The sequence below is a fragment of the Bos taurus genome, chromosome 6 (assembly GCF_002263795.3).
Source record: "Bos taurus isolate L1 Dominette 01449 registration number 42190680 breed Hereford chromosome 6, ARS-UCD2.0, whole genome shotgun sequence".
NCBI classification, from domain to species: Eukaryota; Metazoa; Chordata; class Mammalia; order Artiodactyla; family Bovidae; genus Bos; species Bos taurus.
Genome location: NC_037333.1, coordinates 81,143,187 through 81,164,945, shown reverse-complemented (window position 1 = coordinate 81,164,945; position 21,759 = coordinate 81,143,187). Strand labels below are relative to the sequence as shown.

The window sequence follows — 21,759 nt, the reverse complement described above, 5'->3', positions numbered from 1 at the left end:
ATTTGGGCAGCCACTGGACAGGCAGGAGGCTTAGGGATTATATGTGTGTCCAGCATGCACTGGTCTTAATAATACAGTGTTTCTTTTTAATGATGAATGGCTTCTAGTGGAGGGTAACACATCAGAAGTAGTAAGAACAGACAAAAAAGTCTGTCCCAACAATAATAGGATTCTCAACTTTTTTTTTTTTTTTTACCATTAATAATGATCCTAAGTCTCTTATTCTGTGAGGATTTTTCTATCCTATTTTCTCTCAGAAGAAATGTCCTGGGTTGAATGTATTAGGTAGTGGCAGATGTCTGCATGCACACAGAGACAAATAAGCTCAGTTGTACATCCAACAGGAAGGAAAAACGTAATGAGTTTATATAAGCATAGCAAGTCTAATGTTATGAGGAATAATATTTTTTGTTGTTTAGTTGCTAAGTCATGTCCGACACTTTTTGCGGCCCCATGGACTGTAGCCCACAAGGCTTCTCTGTCCTTGGGATTTCCCAGCAAGAATATTGGAATGGGTTGCCATTTCCTTCTCCAGGGGACCTTCTTGACCCATTGAACCTGTGTCTCCTACATTGGCAGGTGGATTATTTACCACTGAGGCACCAGGGAAGCCCAGGAAGAATATTAGTAATCATTTATCATAATGAGAAACTGAGGAAATAAGAAAATGAGAAAGTAAGCAATTCATTTATTTTCTTACTTGAGTATATTTTACCTAATTTTAATCAGTATAGCAAAATTGAAAAAATGCAATAATCTAAAAAATCTGATATTAAAAATATAAATTATTATAGAAACATAGAGAAACAAAAAAATCTCTGGTTTGTTTGAAATTTCTGATTTTTCATGTGGTAGTTCATCTAAGTTTTGAAAGAGCAGGAAGCTTCCAGAAGTTCTAAACTTTAGGTAAACTTATGATGCAGTAGCAATTGGAATATGTTGATCACTAGTTAAAGGGGGTAAAATGCCAGATTTCTGAATTTGAGCACAGAGTCAAACCATTTCCCAGGCACTTTCTAAGATCTTGGATAGGTGCTACTGTTTTAAAAGCAGCAGTTAATTCGTAATATGAGGCCAGGATATCTTCAGTGATGTTAGCAAACATACTGCACATACAAAGAAAAATAATAAATGATATCTAACAGTTTTTTGAAGAAAATGAGAAGCCTAGAATTAATTTCTCGTGGAGCATTTCAAGTGCATTGTACAGAATGTTGTGATATTAAAGCATAATGGACAGTTCAGTTCGGTTGCTCAGGCGTGTCTGACTCATTGTGACCCCATGGACTGCTGCATGCCAGGCTTCCCTGTCCATTACCAACTCCCGGAGCTTACTCAAACTCATCCATTGCGTCAGTGATGCCATCCAACCATCTCATCTTCTGTCATTTCCTTTTCCTCCCACCTTCAATCTTTCCCAGCATCAGGGTCTTTTCCAGTGAGTCAGCTCTCCGCATCAGGTGACCAAAGTATCAGCCTCAGCATCAGTCCTTCCAATGAATATTCAGGACCAATTTCCTTTAGGATGGACTGGTTGGATCTCTTTGCAGTCCAGGGCACCCTCGAGAGTCTTCTCCAACACCACAGTTCAAAAGCATCAATTCTTCAGCACTCAACTTTCTTTATAGTCCAACACTTACATCCTTACATGACTACTGGAAAAACCATAGTTTTGACTAGATTGACCTTTGCTGGCAAAGTAATATCTCTGCTTTTAATATGCTGTCTAGTTTGGTCATAGCTTTTCTTCCAATGAGCAAGTGTCTTTTAATTTCATGGCTGTGGTCACAATCTGCAGTGATTTTGGAGCCTCTCAAAATAAAGTCTGCCACTGTTTCCACTGTTTTCCCATCTACTTACCATATATCGATGGGACAAGATTAGTTTTCTGAGTGCTGAGTTTTAGGACAGTTAACACTATATTCAAAGAAGCGTTTATATGATAAACAAGGTCTTGTTGCAGAGTTATGCCTTGGACATTGCAGAGTAAAGCTGGAAGCAGTTGACCCCTAGCTATGTTTTAACATTGCTCTGCCAAATAAAATGATTAAGATGGTCGTAATATTGTTTGACTGAAAAGGAAAGAAGGTACAGTGCCAGTAACTGATATGCTACCTCCTAGGCTTTTAATCTGTATAGAATAATGAAAAAGGTTAGTGAGTGAAAAATAAAAACTGAATATGTTAAAACATTTTATGCTAAAAGTATCTAATTAATCTATACTAAACTCTTAAGTTATAACTGGGAAAATTTAATGCTAAAGAAAGCTAGTTCTACAGGTTAATATGCAGGACTAAACTGAAAGTAGTTGTATGATTAGAATAAAAATAATGTCTTAAATTCCTAGAAGTTTTCACTGAAGACTAACTTTCAAAAATATGAGCTTATAAACATTCCTTTATTTGAATTTATAAAGTTCAGACAATTTACAGAGAACAAAATTTATTTTTGTTCAAAGTAAAACAAAAAGCAAATCATATAATCATTTATTTACCATGTTTGAATTATTTCAAATTTCATATTAACATATCTCTTAACAGGAGGAATATATATGTTTGATATTAATTCATTCATTATAAAATATTTACTGAGTTTCCTACCCTGTGTCTTATGGTATCAGATTCTGAGATATAGTAGAGAAAAGAGAATTATGTCTTTACTTTCATATCTGTTTCAGAGTAATAATATAGAGGGAGATAAAGAAAGGAAATATAGAAGGGAGAAAGGAAGAAAAAGAATTAGTCATGGTTAAATCATGTCTGAAAGAAAATGTGAATTTAGTTTCAACAGAGTGGAGTAAAATTAGTGTAGTGAATCAAGGAATCCCACACACAAATCCAGACTTCATGGACAGACATGCTAATAAGAAGGCAGAGGCACAGACAGGGTATGGACAGAGGAGATGCTCAGGGTGGTATTTTGTGAGCTTGAGAAAATCTGGTCTTTAATTTTTCTCATTTCTAAAGTAAACAATGGAAGTAGATCTTTTAAGGCCACTTATGATGTTTTATATTGGATATTAGATGACTGGGATAGAGAGTTTCAGTTCTCATTCTAGATTATGTAATCAGTATGCTGCTACTGCTAAGTCACTTCAGTCGTGTCCAACTCTGTGCGACCCCATAGACGGCAGCCCACCAGGCTCCCCCGTCCCTGGGATTCTCCAGGCAAGAACACTGGAGTGGGTTGGCCATTTCCTTCTCCAATGCATGAAAGTGAAAAGTGAAAGTGAAGTCGCTCAGTTGTGTCCAACCCTCAGCGACCCCATGGACTGCAGCCTTGCAGGCTCCTCCATCCATGGGATTTTCCAGGCAAGAGTACTGGAGTGGGGTGCCATTGCCTTCTCCAATGTAACCAGTATACCAGTGGTTAATTCTTGGTTTATGCATCTAGATACTGTAAAAGCTGGGACTAATTCTAGGACTTCAGGCTGATAATCTTTTCTTTATACAAGACCAGTTAAGTATGTATATGCAGGCCTCTGCTTCAGTGTTTCTGATCACTGTACTTTAGCCTCAGTAAATTAATCTCTATGTAGAAACATATAAACACACAATAATGAAAACAGAACTAAATACCAAGCCTCCTCATAACCTGAAAGGTCAAAATGACTCTGTTCACTTGATGATTCTTCATGTGTATTTGGGGACATAATATAAGGGGAAACTTAATCTAGGCTAAGTGTCCTGAGTCACTGTTTTAAACTGTGAATGCACACAAGGTGTTGTACAGGCAAGGGGCTTGGAAATGAAATAAATGCTAAAAATATAAGAGATACTACAAGCTTGGGGGAAGAAATCAAATAGGGCTGTGAGAAGCAGGCAGGGAGAAAACAGCTCTTAATACCTTGCATAGGAAAAGTTGGTAACTCCATGATACACATATGGATATGAAAACCAGTCCTTTTTCTTTTCCACTTCTCTGATAAATGTGGCTGAATTTTGATGCCTGGCCAAACATGGGATTAGAATGAAACTGATTTGTTTTCAGTGGCCAGTGGGGAAAGAAGCAAGCCCAAGAGTTTGAGAGAGAAATTTAGCCAGCTCAAGCTGGGTGTGTAATCAGTTCTTTAATATTAAGTCATAGAAATAGGAATGAGGAGAAAGCAAACACAGAGAAAAGTCTAGGCTTAGAGGGTGGGGTTTGAGGAGTAGTGGGACCTGAAGAATAGAACTAAATCCACTAAATTATGTGCAATGACGATGTGTCCAAACTGCCCAGGCACCTCACTTATAGTAATCAACAAATACTTTTATTATGCTATGGAAACAGGAATTCCAACAAAATTACACTGAAAATATTGCATTTTCTGTCTATACTCTTCTTTAAATTACGATAGTTCATTGACATGACCTTTGCAAAAGTGTCTGGGAATATACCTGTTGTGATCTTAAGTTCTCGGAGAGTGTTACTTTCTCTTCATCCACTTGTTTCTTCTTTGTAAATAAGATATTTGCTTAGGATAGCAAGATATCTTCTTTGTATTAAAAGGGAAGACAACTTCAAAGAATTCAGCATTTTATTTCAGCTAGCCAATCTAAAATAAAGGAAATATTTTTGTTTGTTTCTTAGTGTATTTGTCTAGATAGGAGCAGCTATTTATTGGAAATGCATCTATATTACCTTTTTGAGTCTCTGAATGGCTTACGGCCATAATTATTTAAAAGGAATTACTCCTGTTCATTCATTAGAAATAGAAAATGTGAGCCTTCATTTATATTTTGGACACTTGAAAAGAAAGATAAATAAAATCCCACCATGATATATTCTAACATCAAATAAAATTACAGTTTTTCTCTTCTCAATTGAGAATATTCAGAGGAGTAACATACTTAAGCACATACTTAGAAATTATCACCCAAAGTAGTACCTATTAAGCTGTCTTGTCAAGTGCTGCTTTGCTTGCATTTTTAATAATATTTGTGGTACCTTGGACTTTGTACAGACAAAGACTGTTAATTTTTTGCCTTATTATCTTGCAAAATGCTACTATTCCTTTTACTTGTCCAGTTCTTTTGACTTGCTAGTAGGGCCCTGTTGGACTATAAGATGCAGAAATAGGTCTTTTATAAATGATTCAAGGCCAGGGATTAGAAATATGTTTGTTATTTGCATTGTAGAACTCTTAAAAATAAGAGAATCTAAAACAGAGATAACGTGGCATTTTGGTTTTCCTTTTTCAGGGAAGAGCTTTTTTTGATGCTCTTTTCTGATTTATTAATTCAAAGGAAATACATTTAATCTTCTTACAATAAATTAATCACTTTTGTTATTTTCATTTGGTTAGTTGAGATGCTTTTTTCCATGAAATATTAAGCATAGGATTTAGTAACCATTTATAATAAATAACATTGATATCTGGATGGCTTCATGAAGAAACTGTAAATAGTTTAATGAGAGACAAAGCTGATTAGAAAATCAGAGGCAAAGTACAATTTATATACATTTTGAGAGGGGGCAAAAGTGAGATTAAATGAATGAACTAAGGTTTCATGTAACCCTCTAATGTAAATGTTGTTAGGAAAGATACAGTCTTGATGTCTGTCTTGTGATTTGAGTGAACTCATCAGTTTTCCCTCATTAACACCTTTTACTTCTGTCTTTCTGATGGCAGCTAGAATTCTGAGAGTGGCCATCTAAGGTATACGATTTATGTGCATCCCTTGTGATGCCATTTTTCACATCTGTGTCAGTTGAACAGAATCAAGCAATAACGCTCCATTTAATTTCATGTCTAAAGAAATGAGGTTCTATGAAGTTTATTATCTATAATATTTAATGTCTGAAATCACATTTTGGATTTATTGAAAATCAGTATGTACGGTTTCATTACTCTGTGTGTTTCAGGATAATTTTTAAAGATTTAAAACAAAATTGCATGTACTTTTATTCCCACAGATTCTAGACAGGTTTAAAATAATTTGTTATAATAACATCTTTATGAAGAATAAAAATCTGACTTACACTGTATAAAATGTGGTATGGTACAGTGACATTCTCAAAACTGTAGTGTTGATAGTTTGCTAGGAGAGAGAGGTTGAGATCTCTTATTTGACTGAATAGTATTTTGAAAGCTATATAAATCGTACTTAATTTTTTACATCCTGTATATATTCATAACATTTAAGGTTATTAGGCATAAAATAAGCATTAGTAAGAAAGAATTAATGCATTCTCAGGTTATGTATAACAAAAAATCACTTAGTATTTGAAATGATGAGGTTCTCTGTATTACTAGTCTATAATTTGTATATCTCTATTTTCTTTCTGTCTCTAGGTTTATATTTGTGGGTACATGTATGATTAAACCCTTCGTAACCCAGTTTGGGGGGTTTCCCTGGTACCTTGAAGTTTACCTGGTGGCTCAGGTGGTAAAGCATCTGCCTGCAATGTGGGAGACCGGGTTTGATCCCTGGGTGGGGAAGATCCCCTGGAGAAGGAAATGGCAATCCACTCCAGTACTTTTGCCTGGAAAATACCGTTGCCAGAGGAGCCTTGTAGGCTACAGTCCATGGGGTCACAAAGAGTCAGAAACAACTTGAGCGACTTCACTTTGACTTCACTCTCTGGTACCTCAGTTTTTAAAGAATCCGCCTGCAATGCAGGAGACCTGGGTTCCATTCCTGGGTCGGAAATATCTGCTGGAGAAGGGATAGTCTACTGTCTTCAGTATTCTTGGGCTTCCTTGGCTCAGTTGGTAAAGAATTCACCTGCAGTGTGGGAGACCTGGGTTCGATCCCTGGGTTGGGAAGATCCCCTGGAGAAGGGAATGGCTACCAACTCCAGTATTCTGGCCTGGAGAATTCCACATGGGGTCGCAAAGAATCGGACATGGCTGAACGACTTTCAACACAGTTTTTAAAAGAGTCCTACCTGATTGGTTGAATGAAATAAACTATTTTAAGCTAATGAATATTCCTTCAAGTTTTGTTATGTTGTGTTGTTTGAGAGTTGAATGTGGATTCAGTCATGTTTATCTCCCTTCTTTTCTTCATTTGCTGCTTTTTTCTCATTGTTATGGTTTTAAAAAATTATACTTCCTTTTCTACAGACTTTCTTCCAAATATGCATATTTCCCTCACTGCTTCTTGTTAATCATATCCCACATTGAATTTTATTTTTACTCTGAAATACATGAATTTTTCTGGAGAATATCATTCACATGTTTTCACACCTGAGTTACATTTGAGACAATGACTAATATATTGCAGATTAATTTAATTTGAAAAGGGAAATTATTTTTAAAAATTTTTATTGTATATCTCCTTCTCTCAATACTGTATATTGAGGCTACAGAAATTTTACATCTGAATTAATTTTCTTTTATTTTGCTGGTTATTTTCTAATCATCTTTTTACTTTTTTGTTTTTCTATTTTACATTCTACAGTGGGAAGAGATTGGTGAAGTTGATGAAAATTATGCCCCTATCCACACATACCAAGTATGCAAAGTTATGGAACAGAACCAGAATAACTGGCTTTTGACCAGTTGGATCTCCAATGAAGGTGCTTCCAGAATCTTCATAGAACTCAAATTTACTCTGCGGGACTGCAACAGTCTTCCTGGAGGGCTGGGGACCTGTAAGGAGACTTTCAACATGTATTACTTTGAGTCAGATAACGAGAATGGGAGAAACATCAAGGAAAACCAGTACATCAAAATTGATACCATTGCTGCCGATGAAAGCTTTACAGAACTTGATCTTGGTGACCGTGTCATGAAACTGAACACAGAGGTCAGAGATGTAGGACCTTTAAGTAAAAAGGGATTTTATCTCGCTTTTCAAGATGTGGGTGCTTGCATTGCTCTTGTTTCAGTGCGAGTGTACTATAAAAAATGCCCTTCTGTGGTACGACATTTAGCTGTCTTCCCTGACACAATTACTGGAGCTGATTCTTCACAGTTACTTGAAGTGGCAGGCTCCTGTGTCAACCATTCTGTGACAGACGAACCACCCAAAATGCACTGCAGTGCTGAAGGGGAGTGGCTGGTACCCATTGGGAAATGCATGTGCAAGGCAGGATATGAAGAGAAAAACGGCACCTGTCAAGGTAAGAGTTTGCCTGCGGATCTGCAGGGGCTGTCTGCTTCCCTTGGATCATGTATATGTATATCTTCCAGTGATTATGAGCAAATGACCTTTTACTTTGCTAATTTATGGAGATTATTTCTCTTCAAGTTTGATTTCTCTCCTCTCAGAATTTTAAAACTTCTGGCAATGATGAAAGATTTGAAGTTATATTCTACTGGATATACATAATTAGTACTCAGAGAGTGTCTTACTTGCAGTGTAGTATTTCATATTCATTTTGCTTTCAGAAATTTTATTTTTGAACAACTCACATCAGGGGATATTTCTTTGTTTATCTGCTACTCTATCATGACTCTGTCTCTCTGAAGAGAAAAATAATACTCTTGTTATATGAAATTCAAATGTAAACTTTGATGAGACTTGGCATGCTTTTAACTGCCTTCTAAAGATTCTTTAGGTATAAGTTCTGCCATATGAACTTCATTGGACATATGTGGAAGATGACAGGACTTAGTTTACCATGTTGTGTGCATATAATAGCTATTACATACTTGCTTTTAAGAATGTACAGGTTAACTTTAAATGCATAATAAATAGTGCCCAAGAAAGTAACTGTTTGGAGATAGAACCAATACAGAAAGGTCATTTCAAAGCAGTTTGCACTTGGATTATTTTTTCTGTTTTAATTTTTCTTTTAAATTGAAACTTGATCATGCATGCTTCTTTTTCATTTGAAAAAACTCTTATTTTGTCCACAGTGTGGTGACTTGCCCTTTAAAACTTGGATCTTTCTCAGTGGCTTCATGAAACAGGATAGTACTTTATGTCAAAGTCAAGAACAGCTTATGAGGAAGAAAACACACTTTCCTTATAGGGAAAAAATTAACCCTTATGAACCCGAACTTGTTTTCACCATGATATGCACATACCAAATAGGTAATGAGAGTTAACATGTCTTAACTGAAGAGAAAACCAAATACCGAGAAGTCCCCTATGCCCATTGGTAGCTTCAGGTACAATTTATTTTCTAAATTCAGTATGTAATGTGGATCACCCTTGCTCAGGTTTCTTCAGGCTTGACTGTAGATTGACTGTAGATCCGGGGAAACAACACTAATCTGTAAATCATACTGATGTTGCTTATTTATCTCTAGAAATGCATTGCACCACATTTGCATCACTTCATGTGTGTATACCATCTACAATTAAGTGCATGATTATTTCTCCATGTAATCTACAGCTCGCTATTCCTTTATATATAAAGTTTTATTAAATAAAAATTATGTTTCAGATATGCCTTTACGTTTGTCAAGGAAATGAATCAGATTTTATTTAGGGTTGAATTTAAAGGAAAGTTTTAACTAACATTACCTTCACTTCTCTTTTTGAGTAACCTTCTTGGCATAGGTGAAGACGTATGTAACTGTAGAATCAGCAGTGGGAGTTAAACATAATCCATTGAATACATTGCATTGTTTTCCCTAAAATGCTTACAAAATCTTATTATTTCTAAGAATTTGTTTACCAGTATTATAAGGCAGCATGCTCTATTTGATTATCTATTTATATCATTTTTGTGAATATGTGGTAACTTTAGTTCAGAACACATTGACCTTTGTCTTCATCCAGATTGGTACACAGTATAAAGGGCCTTTGCATTCAAAGGATACTTTTTTACTGTTGCTGGGATTAAAATATCCTGCAGGTGCTTATCATGAAAATACCTGGGTGAAGTAGTATTCTGACAGGATGCTTTTAGTGCATGCATCCACTGCATCTTTCTCCTCTCATACTCTTAGTAGTTGAGGAGTAGAGGCCTGAGAGAAAAAGGAGAGGCCACTTGGTAGAAATTTCACTCCACTGGATTCTGTCTTAATGTGCTTATTACCCTACTGTGGTAGGAGGAACGAAGGCAGTGGGGTCATGAAGGCAGTAGACTGCACAGCCCCAGAAGATGTTCTACACAATGTAGTCTGTGTGAATAGTGCCTCTTGATGTTTTCCCGTGTACCAATGATATGTGGCCATTCTATGAGGAATGTCAAACATTTATTCTGTAAATAATTTACTGAGTGAATAAATAAATGTTGAAGGTTTGTCTTGGAAAATTAGGGTGTCACAGATGGTCCCATATAAATAAATATATGTGTTTAAACCTAGTCATAATATGTATGTGCAAATATAAATGTATGAGTGTGTGTGTCATATAAAATTCCAACATAACTCTTTCTTCAATTTTAATGTGCTATCCCCAAACCTCTAAGTGGGGATCTTGTTGTTTTGGAAATATCCTTGGTAGGTCAGAAATCTAAGAATCGTTCTTGACATATCCTTCCTGCTCACTTCCCAGTTTCAATACCTCACAAGGTATTTATAAATTTCCCACCCAGCTCTCATAAAATCATCCACTTCTCTCTGTTTCCTTTTTCCTCCAATCTGTAAGCATATCTTGTTGGAAAGTTTATTTTTAAATAATGAATAGCTTTTTATATAGTTTTGGTTTTTGAACCATGTGAGTGTGTCACTCTACAAAAATACAAATCTGGTAGTTGCACAAACCCAACCGCCCAGTCCCTGCCTACTCCCAAGACACTTAAAGTACTTCAGTAGTTTCCTTTTTTTAAGGTTTTTAAAATAACATTTATTTCTTAAAAGTTAACATGTGCATAATAGGAAACCAAAAAGCACAAGAAGCAAAAAACGAAGTCGTTCATAATCACAAGCATTTTACCATTTGACATGTCCTTCTAGGTCTCATTTGTGTATTTTCACAACTAAGCATCCATTTTTATGTAATTAAGACTGTACAGTTATGTATCATGCTGTTTCACACATCATGAATATTTAAGGATGAACTGGGAGATTGGGTATGATGTAAACACACTAGTATTTAAAATGGATAACTAATAAGGAAATAAGGATCTACTGTATAACACAAGAAACTCTACTCACTACTCTGTAATGGCCTGTATGGGAAAAGAATCTAAAAACGCACACATATATATGTATATGCAATAACTAATTCACTTTGTTGTATACCTGAAACTAACTCAACATTGCAAATCAACTCTACTCGAATGTATATGTATGTGTGTATATATATATGTGTGTGTGTGTGTGTATATATATACACACATAAGTGTCTCCTTCAAATAAAGTTTATAAAATAGCCTAAGATCCTTCATGGCTTTGCTCCTATTAGCTTTCTCAGTTCAGTTCAGTACAGTTGCTCAGTTGTGTTTGACTCTTTACAATCCCAGGAATTGCAGCACGCCAGGCTTCCCTGTCTATCACCAACCCCTGGGGCTTACTCAAACTCATGTCCATGGAGTCAGTGATGCCATCCAACCGTCTCATCCTCTGTTGTCCCCTAATCCTCCTGCCTGCAATCTTTCCCAGCATCAGGGTCTTTTCCAATGAGTAAGCCCTTCCCATCATGTGGCCAAAGTATTGGAGTTTCAGCATCAGCATCAGCCCTTCCAGTGAATATTCAGGACTGATTTTCTTTAGGATTGACTGGTTGGATCTCCTTGCAGTCCAAGGGACTCTCAAGAGTCTTCTCCAACACCACAGTTCAAAAGTTAGTTATCTATTTTATAAATACTATGTTAAAATTATTATTTTTAAATAAGTAATTTTGTTTACCTTTGTACTTACCTGTAGGAAACATCATTGGTCACAAAATTGACAAATGTCTTTTAAATTAATCTTTACTTAGTCCTAAGATTCTCAGGCCAAATTTTCAAAGTTTCAAATATTAAATGGTATATGATTGGCATATGATATATTAACTGTTATAGAGGTCATCTTAGTGAGTTTGTAGACTTCAAAGCATCACATGCTAAAATGTGTTTATTTATAAATATAACCTTATTACATACTTACATTTAATTACTTGATTTCTTTGATAATCGAAATATGTTGTGATTTAATAAGGCTATAAATATAAGAAGCTAAAGTTGAGTAAACCTATTGTAATGATTATCATATATTAAGATTTACTAGGAGGTGACCATGTAGTTGCTGTCAGATCATTTTCATGTGACCTGATACACAAGGGCATGATAGACCTGACCCACAGTCTCTTAGCAGCTAAACATTCAAGAAGCAGAATGCTAGACAGCTCATTAACATATGGCTTCAACCCAGAAGACAACCAAGAAGTGATTCAGGAGTCCCTGTCCATTAATCAATAGCAGATCATGATCTATCATTTCCATGTCTCCTTACTTAACTTCCTTTATAAGAATTTAACTACCTTTTCCATAATTATCTGATATTAACAAGGTAACCGTATATGCTGGTTTCTGTTATCAACTTAAAATATAGAGTCCATTTATTTTTTGAAGGCTTACTTGTATGCCTGAATTTTCTATAATAAACTGCCTTAAAGTATTCAAATTTATTTATTTGAAATATTCTTTATTTTCAGGTACTAATAATATATTGAATCCGTTTATACAAGCATGTTTTCATACTTATTATTTATTATTATTTCTGAGAAAATTCATGCTATTTTTCCCTTAAGAATCATGTGAAATTTTTTTGAGTACAAAATTGTTAGCAAAAACCCATTTTGGAAGTTTCTGCTTTTTATTGAAGTGAATATGTTTGACAGAAGTAATTGAGTTCACATGAATCAAATGTTGCCTGCTGAGTTCTCTTGTGATTATGTTGCTGACTTACTCAGATGCAAGGCAAGACCACTAATCTTCATCAGTTGCTAGTGGAATGAAGTAGTAATTTGAAATTACCCCTAGATAATTATAGTTTCACTTATATCAAATGGAGGAAAGAGATTTAGATTGTGGGTCACTGCCAAAATCAGTGAGTGAAGAAGGTATATAGTGCATGCTCAAATACAGGGTAAGGGGGGTCACATGCCAAGGGCTGTGGAGAAAAAGCACTTATTAATTGTCCAACTGGGAAATGATTGCACAGCAAGGAAATGTAGTGAAAATACTGAGCTCAAGAAGGAGCCTTGATTCAGAAACAGTAAAGATACTGTAGGGAGTAGTACGTCGATCATTCAGACTTCTGGTGCATATTTATGTTTGAAACAAAATTGGCTGGAAATTTAGAGTATTAGGTGTTCGCGTAATTATGCATTGGAGAGCCTAGTTATTTTTAATTAGGCATGTTACCAAAAAGCATCAAAGGGGCTGAACTTTGGTCCTATTTGGTATGCTCTTTTATGCAACAAAAGGAAACTAATTTTGATTTAAAAATTTTAACAAAAGACTGATTTTGAAATCACAGAGTGATTGGTGTCAGTGGTGTGTGAGTCCATGTGTGTGTGTGTGTATGTGTGTGTGTGTATGTGTGTGTGTGTGTATGTGTGTGTGTGTGTCTGTCCTATTGCTGTGAACCACCACTGAGACAATTAAGTGATTAAGTCATTTCATCTATTTGCAGGTATCCCACTAGATTTTCTTTTTACCTCCTCACTTGAATAATTTTGGACCAATTCTATTGAATGTTATGACTTTTTATGTTAATATTATGTTTAATATTAAAATGTTAGTGTGCTTTTTCCCCCCCGAATCAAGGTTTCAAAACACTGGTAATATTGGTATTTGGGGCCAAATACTAGTTGTTTGGGGGGATCCTGTTCACCGTAGGACATTTACCAGCTTACTGGCTTCCCTAGTGGTTCAAATGTAAAGAATTCTCCTGTAGTGCAGGAGTCCTGGGTTTGATCCTTGGGTTGGGAAGAGTCCCTGGAGAAGGGAACAGCTACCCACCCCAGTATTCTAGCCTGGATAATTTCATGGACTGTATAGTCCTTGGGTTCGCAAAGAGTTGGATACGACTGATCAATTTTCACTTTGGCCTCTCAGTCACTAGATTAAGTAGGGTACTCCGCTCCTGATTTTTAATAGCCAAAAATGCCTCCATGTATTGCCAAATGTTCCTTCGGGGCAAAATCTCTCTTAGTTGAGAACCACTAACTGAAATATATTCCCTCTGCCTATATTAACAGATGTGCTGCTGAAACTAAATACATTTATAGATTAGTTACCTATGCAAACGTGGACAATTTTCTAAAGAATGAAAGACCTGTACATTTCTTAAAATGCGTGTACATTTTGAAACTTGCCTAATTTAACTTGAATATAGAGACATGGAATATCTGGAAATATGCTGCTGGTGAGAGGCAACGTACTCTGTAGTTTCTTAAGCACACAGATTCTGGACCAGAATACCTGGATTCAAATCTTGCTGCTTCCATTTATCAGTTATATAACCAATGTCCAAGTTATCAGATCTCTTTATTCCTTGTTTTCCTCATCTCTGTTAATAGCTACCTCATAGCAATCCTATGAAAAATTATATGAAAATTATTTAGAATAGTGCCTAGAAAACAGTGCTTATTCAATAAACATTAGCTTTGTCTTAGCTCTCACATTATACAGGAATATGTGTCTGTCTATTGGAAAATACATGGTAGCTTTGACTTATAAAAATTCTCTAGTTTATTCAAACTAGAGAGCATATCCTTGAATAGTATCATTTATAAAAGGATGATCCTACATTTTTATTTACTGGGTGGTCAAAACTGTGTAAATATATTGTAACCTCCTTTATGAAAGATTTGCTCTCCCGTTTGATATTATCACTCATTCTTTTAAGTTATCGTACTAGGCACTGTCTAGTACGTATGTATACAGTTCCTGTGTCCTACGAATGCAGACAGATAGCTTACAAACATATATATGAACTCACACCTGCAGTCACAACTTATGAGAATTGTTACTGGCAGGGTGAGTGTGCAAGTTTAGGAAGGTGGTAAGAAAATGTTTCTCTAAAAGGGTGATGTTTAATGTAGAGGTGGAAAAAAAGCTGTATGAAGAGGACAGGGTACAGCTTAACAAGCAGAAGAAATCTTTCAATGCAGAGATCTATCATATTATATTAATTTTGGATATAGCTCTTTTCTTTCTACAGTTATATTAAAATGTATTTGCATATTAAAATCTGAGAATAAAAAGGATTCTACTCCCTGAAATTACCTGCTAAAAGAGGCTATTTATATACATATTATAGTTACCTTAAAGACAGAGAATTCCTAATAATACCTAGGGTCAAATAGATGCATATCAAATATGAAACAACTCAGTTTATTTCTGAGTAATACTGGTGAATGGCAACTTGCAAATTATTATACCAATTGAAAGAATAACACCTTTTGTTTTTTAAGAACTTAATGTTTCATTGGTTCAGCAGTTGTTGGTAACTTGTGAATCTTCAACTGTATGTACATAGTTAAAAAAGATAAAGATTTGGCTGTAAAGGAAAGGACATAGATGCAGCAAACACTCCATAATCCCTCCTAGACAAACTTTTGCTCTTGATTTTGCATTCCTACTTTCTCACTCAGACAAGGAGTATACTAGGCAAAGTCTTGAGTCTCCCTTTCCTATCCCATATTTAGAATAAATATAAAAAATAGATGCTATGACTCAGATTTGCAGTAATAACTACTTTGTACATTTTATTTTGAGTCAGTCTCTAGAAAGTCTCGGAGAAGGCAATGGCAACCCACTCCAGTACACTTGCCTGGAAAATCCCATGGATGGAGGAGCCTGGTGGGCTGCAGTCCATGGGGTCGTGAAGAGTCAGGCACGACTGAGCGACTCCACTTTCACTTTTCACTTTCCTGCATTGGAGAAGGAAATGGAAGCCCACTCCAGTGTTCTTGCCTGGAGAATCCCAGGGACAGAGGAGCCTGGTAGGAGGCCATCTATGGGGTCATGCAGAGTTGGACACGACTGATGCGACTTAGCAGCAACAGCTAGAAAGTCTTACGATGACAGCACATTCCATATTGTTATTGTGCAAAGGAATTTTAGTATTATTGATCAGGAGCTCCATTATGACCCGTTGGATGGAAAATTGTTATATTTATGTTCAAGTGGTTCATACAAAAAAATCTCTTGATAAAAAGTATTTGTTTAAATGACGTTCATTGAATAGACTACTTTTGTTATAATAAATTAATATAGAAATATATAGAACTTATACAGAAATACAGACATAAATTAATATGAAAAGATAATTCTGAGAAAAATTGTTTAATGATAAAGGCTTTATATATTGCCATATATCTGAATTGTTATATTCAGAACCGATTTAAATTCTATAATTTAAATAATGTGCTGGGAAACCAAAAGATAGTCCTTCTGTTTTATTACTTGCTTTTTTTTATTACCCAGATCGGAGCAGAAGGATTTTCACCAAGTTTGATAACATAAATCAGTATAGCTGTCATGGGAAAAGTTGTTTGTACAGGAAAATTTAATGTTGAAAACTCACAGAGTGTGATTCAACAAATATCTCCATGTTCTTAGATTCTTAAGAGCAAAAAATTAAAAAAGAAATGAATGTAAATGATAAGAAACAAAGTAGCCAACACTGGCATAAAATCATTAAGCAGACTTAAAACTTCAAAATTGATCTGAAATGACCAGGAGATTTTTGCATGCACGAAATAGAGGACTTTGGGCTTGAAGGTGATACAGCTCTCAGTTCAAATCTCATGCTTCTATTTGGTAGTTATGTGACTGCGGCCAAATACAAAATCATATTGAGTCCAATTTTCCTCCTGGGTGTAATGTTAAATAGTACACAAGGGACCTGTAGAGATAACCTTTTGATATAGATTGTAATTATATGGCTTTTGACAGTTTTAGACCTAATGAAATTGTTTCCTTTTTTCTTTCTGCTAATTACTTCTTGACTTTGGAATGCCATATTAAATACCAATGCATTCTACTGTGGTCATCAGTAAAAAATGTTGGCAAATTAGGAGAAAAAATCAAACCACAGCAAACTAGAGAAAAAGGCACAAAATGGCACTTATGTCCAATTCATTCCAATTTATGAATTACATTTTTGGAGTGCTTTTTTTTTATTGGCTTATAGAGGTTATTCACATGATTTAACATTTCCTCCCACTGAAGAGATTATTGGGACCAGTTTTTATCTAATTCTTCTCTTCTATACACTTTTACAGTGCAACACAATAATTTTAATAATTTGAAACCATATTATTGCTAGGCAAACCTATAAGAGATTCTTATTCCATTGTGTGGTGCTGGCCAGAGCTGCAGTATTCTTTTTAAGCTCCTTAGGTGACTGTAACATTGGCCCAGATTAATGAGTATCATGATAGTTTGGATTGTTTTGGTGGCTTTTAGTATTTTGTGTAAATTTGTACTCTAAAACCTCATCCAGGGAAGGCCACAGATTTTGATTCCTGAAGACCAGTTTCTCTGTGCCCCCCGACCCCATGAAGAGGTCCTACACTCATAAACCTTTTTGGCTCTCCTTGTGTATATGGCAGTCTTTTACCCAGTGTCTTTTTTTTTCCCTGTATTCCAATAAAAAATTATTTATATAAACAGGTGACAGGAAGAATTTGGATCATAGGTTATACTTTACTAACTGATTTATACCCAAATATACTGCTGTTCAGTCGTTCACTCATGTCCCAGCTCTTTGTAACCCCAGGGACTGCAGCATACCAGGTTTCCCTATCTTTCCCTATATCCTGGAGTTTGCTCAAACTCATGTCCATTGTGTTGATGATGCCATCCAACCATCTCATCCTCTGTCACCCCCTTCTTCTCCTGACCTCAGTATTTCTCAGCATCAGGGACTTTTCCAATGAGTAGGCTCCTTTGTATCAGGTGGCTGAAATATTGGAACTTCAGCTTCTCCATCAGTCCTTCTGATGAATATTCAAGGTTGGTTTTCTTTAGGATTGAACCTGTATCAACAACACAGAAATGATAAGCATATTAATGCTTTGTCTTATTCCATCTAACTTTTCAAAGTCTTCTCTTTTTCTCCTCCTCCTCCTCTTCCTCAGTGCCTTCTTAAGAGTGCAGCCGGTTCTTCAAGGTTTCAGACTCTGAAAGGGCTTCCCACTTGACACAAGGTTATGGTCTTTTTCCCTGGACCCTGGAATATTAAAAGACAAGTCTACAGTTTCCCACACTCATCTTCAGCCCTTCTGGCCTGCAGAGAGGCAGGATAGGATCAGCATTAAAGGTAGCACTCTATGCTTCAGCTCCCTCTATCTTTTCTGCCGCCTGTGGATTTCTTTTCTCAGATTTACAAATTTATTGCTGTCTTAAAATTTCCCCGCATTAAAACAAAGCACAGCAAATGAGTCCTGCCAAGTGGCAAAACAAACAACTTAGTAACAAGTTTGATATCCTTTATTCAAGAGAAAATAATCCATGAATTGTGGGAGTATAATGCCTCGCCACCTGTAGGACCCTTTTCTTGGATTTTGAGTAGTGTGAGATTTTTAGAGCATTAGAAGAGGCAACATGGAAGCAGAAAATGATTGGCTAAGAGATCTGGATTTCCTTACAAGGCTAGCAGGTCATACTTTCTAGGGTAAGGTGGACTGACTAAAGGAGAAGGCAATGGCACCCCACTCCAGTACTCTTGCCTGGAAAATCCCATGGATGGAGGAGTCTGGAAGGCTGCAGTCCATGGGGTAGCGAAGAGTTGGACACGACTGAGCGACTTCACTTTCACTTTTCACTTTCATGCATTGGAGAAGGAAATGGCAACCCACTCCAGTGTTCTTGCCTGGAGAATCCCAGGGACGGGGGAACTTGGTGGGCTGCCCATCTATGGGGTCGCACAGAGTCGGACATGACTGAAGCGACTTAGCGGCAGCAGCAGCAGGACTGACTAAAGCTGGGTTGTAGGATACTGGTTGCGGTATGTTAGGTTTCTCCTAAGTGCAGGCTGATTTAGGTTTAGATTTGCGAAATGTGCTCGGCTGCTGCGTTGTCCTCTTGTTTTGTGGGTCCTGGTATATAAATTGACTTTGTGTGTGTGTGTGTGTGTGCGTGCTCAGTTGTGTCCAACTCTTTGCAATCCCATTGACTGTAGCCCACCAGGCTTCTTTGTCCATGGAATTTTCCAGGCAAGAATACTGGTGTGGGTTGCCATTTCCTACTCCAGTGGAATCTCCCCAACTCAGGAATAGAACCCATGTCTCTTGTGTCTCCTGCAGTGGCAGGAAGATCCTTTACCATTGCCTCACCTGGGAAGCCCCAAACTTTGTTCCAGTTAATTTAGTAATTCTAGATGTTTGTACCTAGAGTGTTTCCAGCTTTACTTAGAACTTCATGTTGTTGGAACCAGAAGACTTGGGTGAACTTGGAAACTCTTAAGTTTCAGTCTACATTTCCCTAAGTACCAGTGCCCAAATATAAAAGTTTTAATGTTGAAAAATTATTACTGACCTATAGGAAGCTAAAATTAGTGAAAGATATATAGGTCCCAGTCTGAAACACTCTCCACCTGTCAGATGCAAAATTCATTAGTAATAATTTTATCATAACTTAAAAGAAATTCCTTTTTTTTCAAATATACATTTCATTTATGTTTTAGTCAACACATTTTATTTTAGTAAAGTGTTAACAGCTGAAAAAAAAATCAGACGAACATTTACCAAGTAAAGTACCTTTTTAAATGAGAATTGACATTTTAACATGGAAATGTATAGAGAAAAGGATATCTTTTACTTTCCTTCTTCTGCTTGTTTCTTTAGAATTAAAATGATTTACAGAAGACTGGGAAATAATTTTTCCATTTCTATACATTCTTTCCACATTCCTTTATCAGAAGTCTTTCAAACTTCTTCAAAAAAATTATTTAAAAAATTAATTTCAAGAAAAGGACATCCTGGCTTTGAGAAAGGAGTATAAAAAAATTTCTGAAATTTGGAAACAGAAACTAGTAGTCATACTGTTTTGTTTAAAACAGTTTCAGCATCAAGCATACTGAATGTTACCTGCAAAATTTACTTTCATGTCATTAGCCACCTTGGTAATTATAATAAATATTTCATCCTGAATAAAGAAAACAAAAGACAGGAGTTTAGAAGTGCTATGTTAATATGCTATTTATTGAAATAAGAATAGTAATATTTTTTCACAGTACTAAAAATGGAGCCATAATACTGATGTAAATCTTCCTATACTTATAGACTCTTTATTATACCACAATAACTAAAACAAAATTATCCCTTTGCAGAAAAAAAGAACTTTAATTTGGGAGTGGGAACAACATATTTAAATTTTAGCACATCCAGTGACATTACTTTAGCTAATCAGGATTTAACTTATTAATTGTAAATTTTATGATCATCAGTAAAGTGGTAAAGTGTTGTCCAGAGTTTGGAAGTAGGGAGAGTATCAACCTGCCTAGTATCACACAGCCACCACATTTTAAACTTGACATTAGAATGGTATGTTAATTTCAGATTCTCCATTCTACTGTTGTACTTTGAACAGTATGTAAACACCTTTAACCACAAATTGATTTGTAGTCTGTAACCACATATAGCATCCATGGTAATCCTAAGTAAAAATCTCTGATTCTTCTTAACACCATATTTCTATTACAACTAATACATTAAATATTTTCTGCTGTACATGTTTAGATTTATGTAGTATACCTCCTGTATGGATTAGCCTTGAAAAATCTACTTAAGTGCTTTGGAGGGTTGCACAGAGACCTGACTGCCTCTAAGCAACTAATAAGATGCTTAGTTTAATTTGTAGGTATCTATCTGTCTAATTGATTTATTTATATATCTAGTTTATACTACTCACAGGAAAAAAAGATTAAGTATGCTATTTACCTAAACAGTATAATTTATTGCCTTTTAATTAGACTGTATATTAGTTCAGAGGGACATGCCTATTGTTATAAAGAAGGAAGGCATGGAGTCACTAGCCCTAGCATAGTTTTTCTCTAAAATTGTATCACTCATTAGCTTTTACATTAAAAATATGAATTATAGCTATTCATGGTCTCATAACTGGTTTTCTTTATGGAAATGCTTTTGTATCCTTTATTATTTCTGGTCATGGATGTAGATCACATCTTATCCTCTAGTGTTTGATTCTCTTTGTTGTTTAAATCTTTGTCTTCATTTATGGCTGACCAGTAGGGTTCATCCTTAAGAACTCAAGTGATTTGTTGATGTGCTTTGATCTTTTCTGAGCTTGAAGATATCCTCCTCATTCGAGTGCTGTTGATATATAGTTTTTTAAAAAGAAAAGGAAATGGAAGAAAGAAGAGCCACAGTTTGGGGGAAGTAACAATTAGAGCAAATGATAATTTGACTGATGGATAACTCCATTTCTTTGATGGAATTGTTAGCAGGAATCAGACATAGAGAATGAACGCTCCAAAGTTCCTGCTGTGTGATTGTGCAGGAACCTAATAATACACTGCTCCGTATGAATAAGGGCTTTTCCTCTGATGAATTCTAAGTGCTGGGGAGAGGATTCTGTTCGGACATTTCTTAAATAAAGAACAGGAGTATCAAAATTTTATTTTCCATTTTATGGATTGAGAAGTAACATGATGTGATTTCCCCCAAATTTCCCAGTACTCCCTCACACTTCCCTCTATGGCACTAACTCTAGTTTTGCACCTCACAATCAGGGAACAACATATTCACTGGCTCCTGTGAAAGATTCCCCCGTGTTCACCTAGTCCCAGTATTTTCCAATGCTAAAAGCTTCTTTTTTTAGAACCAGACTGACCCGTATTATTTATTTATTTAAAATTCTCTTTAGAAGGTTTTGTGTGTCATCTGTTTTTGCTCTTTTGGTTCAAGCATGATTTAATATGTCAACACTGGTTTGCTTAACTGGCTTTGATTGTCTTCCATACTTTACTCA

The 21,759-nt window shown here is 35.9% G+C and overlaps 1 protein-coding gene across 13 annotated transcripts in view; it reads left to right on the top strand.

The window, feature by feature from the left end:
* Positions 1-21,759, top strand: part of EPHA5 (EPH receptor A5) — a 408,104-nt gene that overhangs the window by 75,734 nt on the left and 310,611 nt on the right. For all 13 annotated transcript variants that reach the window (XM_005208053.5, XM_010806168.4, XM_059887773.1 and 10 more), the window contains exon 3: positions 7,389-8,052. In XM_005208053.5, the coding sequence (XP_005208110.1) occupies positions 7,389-8,052 (664 nt within the window). The remainder of the gene's footprint in view (positions 1-7,388; positions 8,053-21,759) is intronic.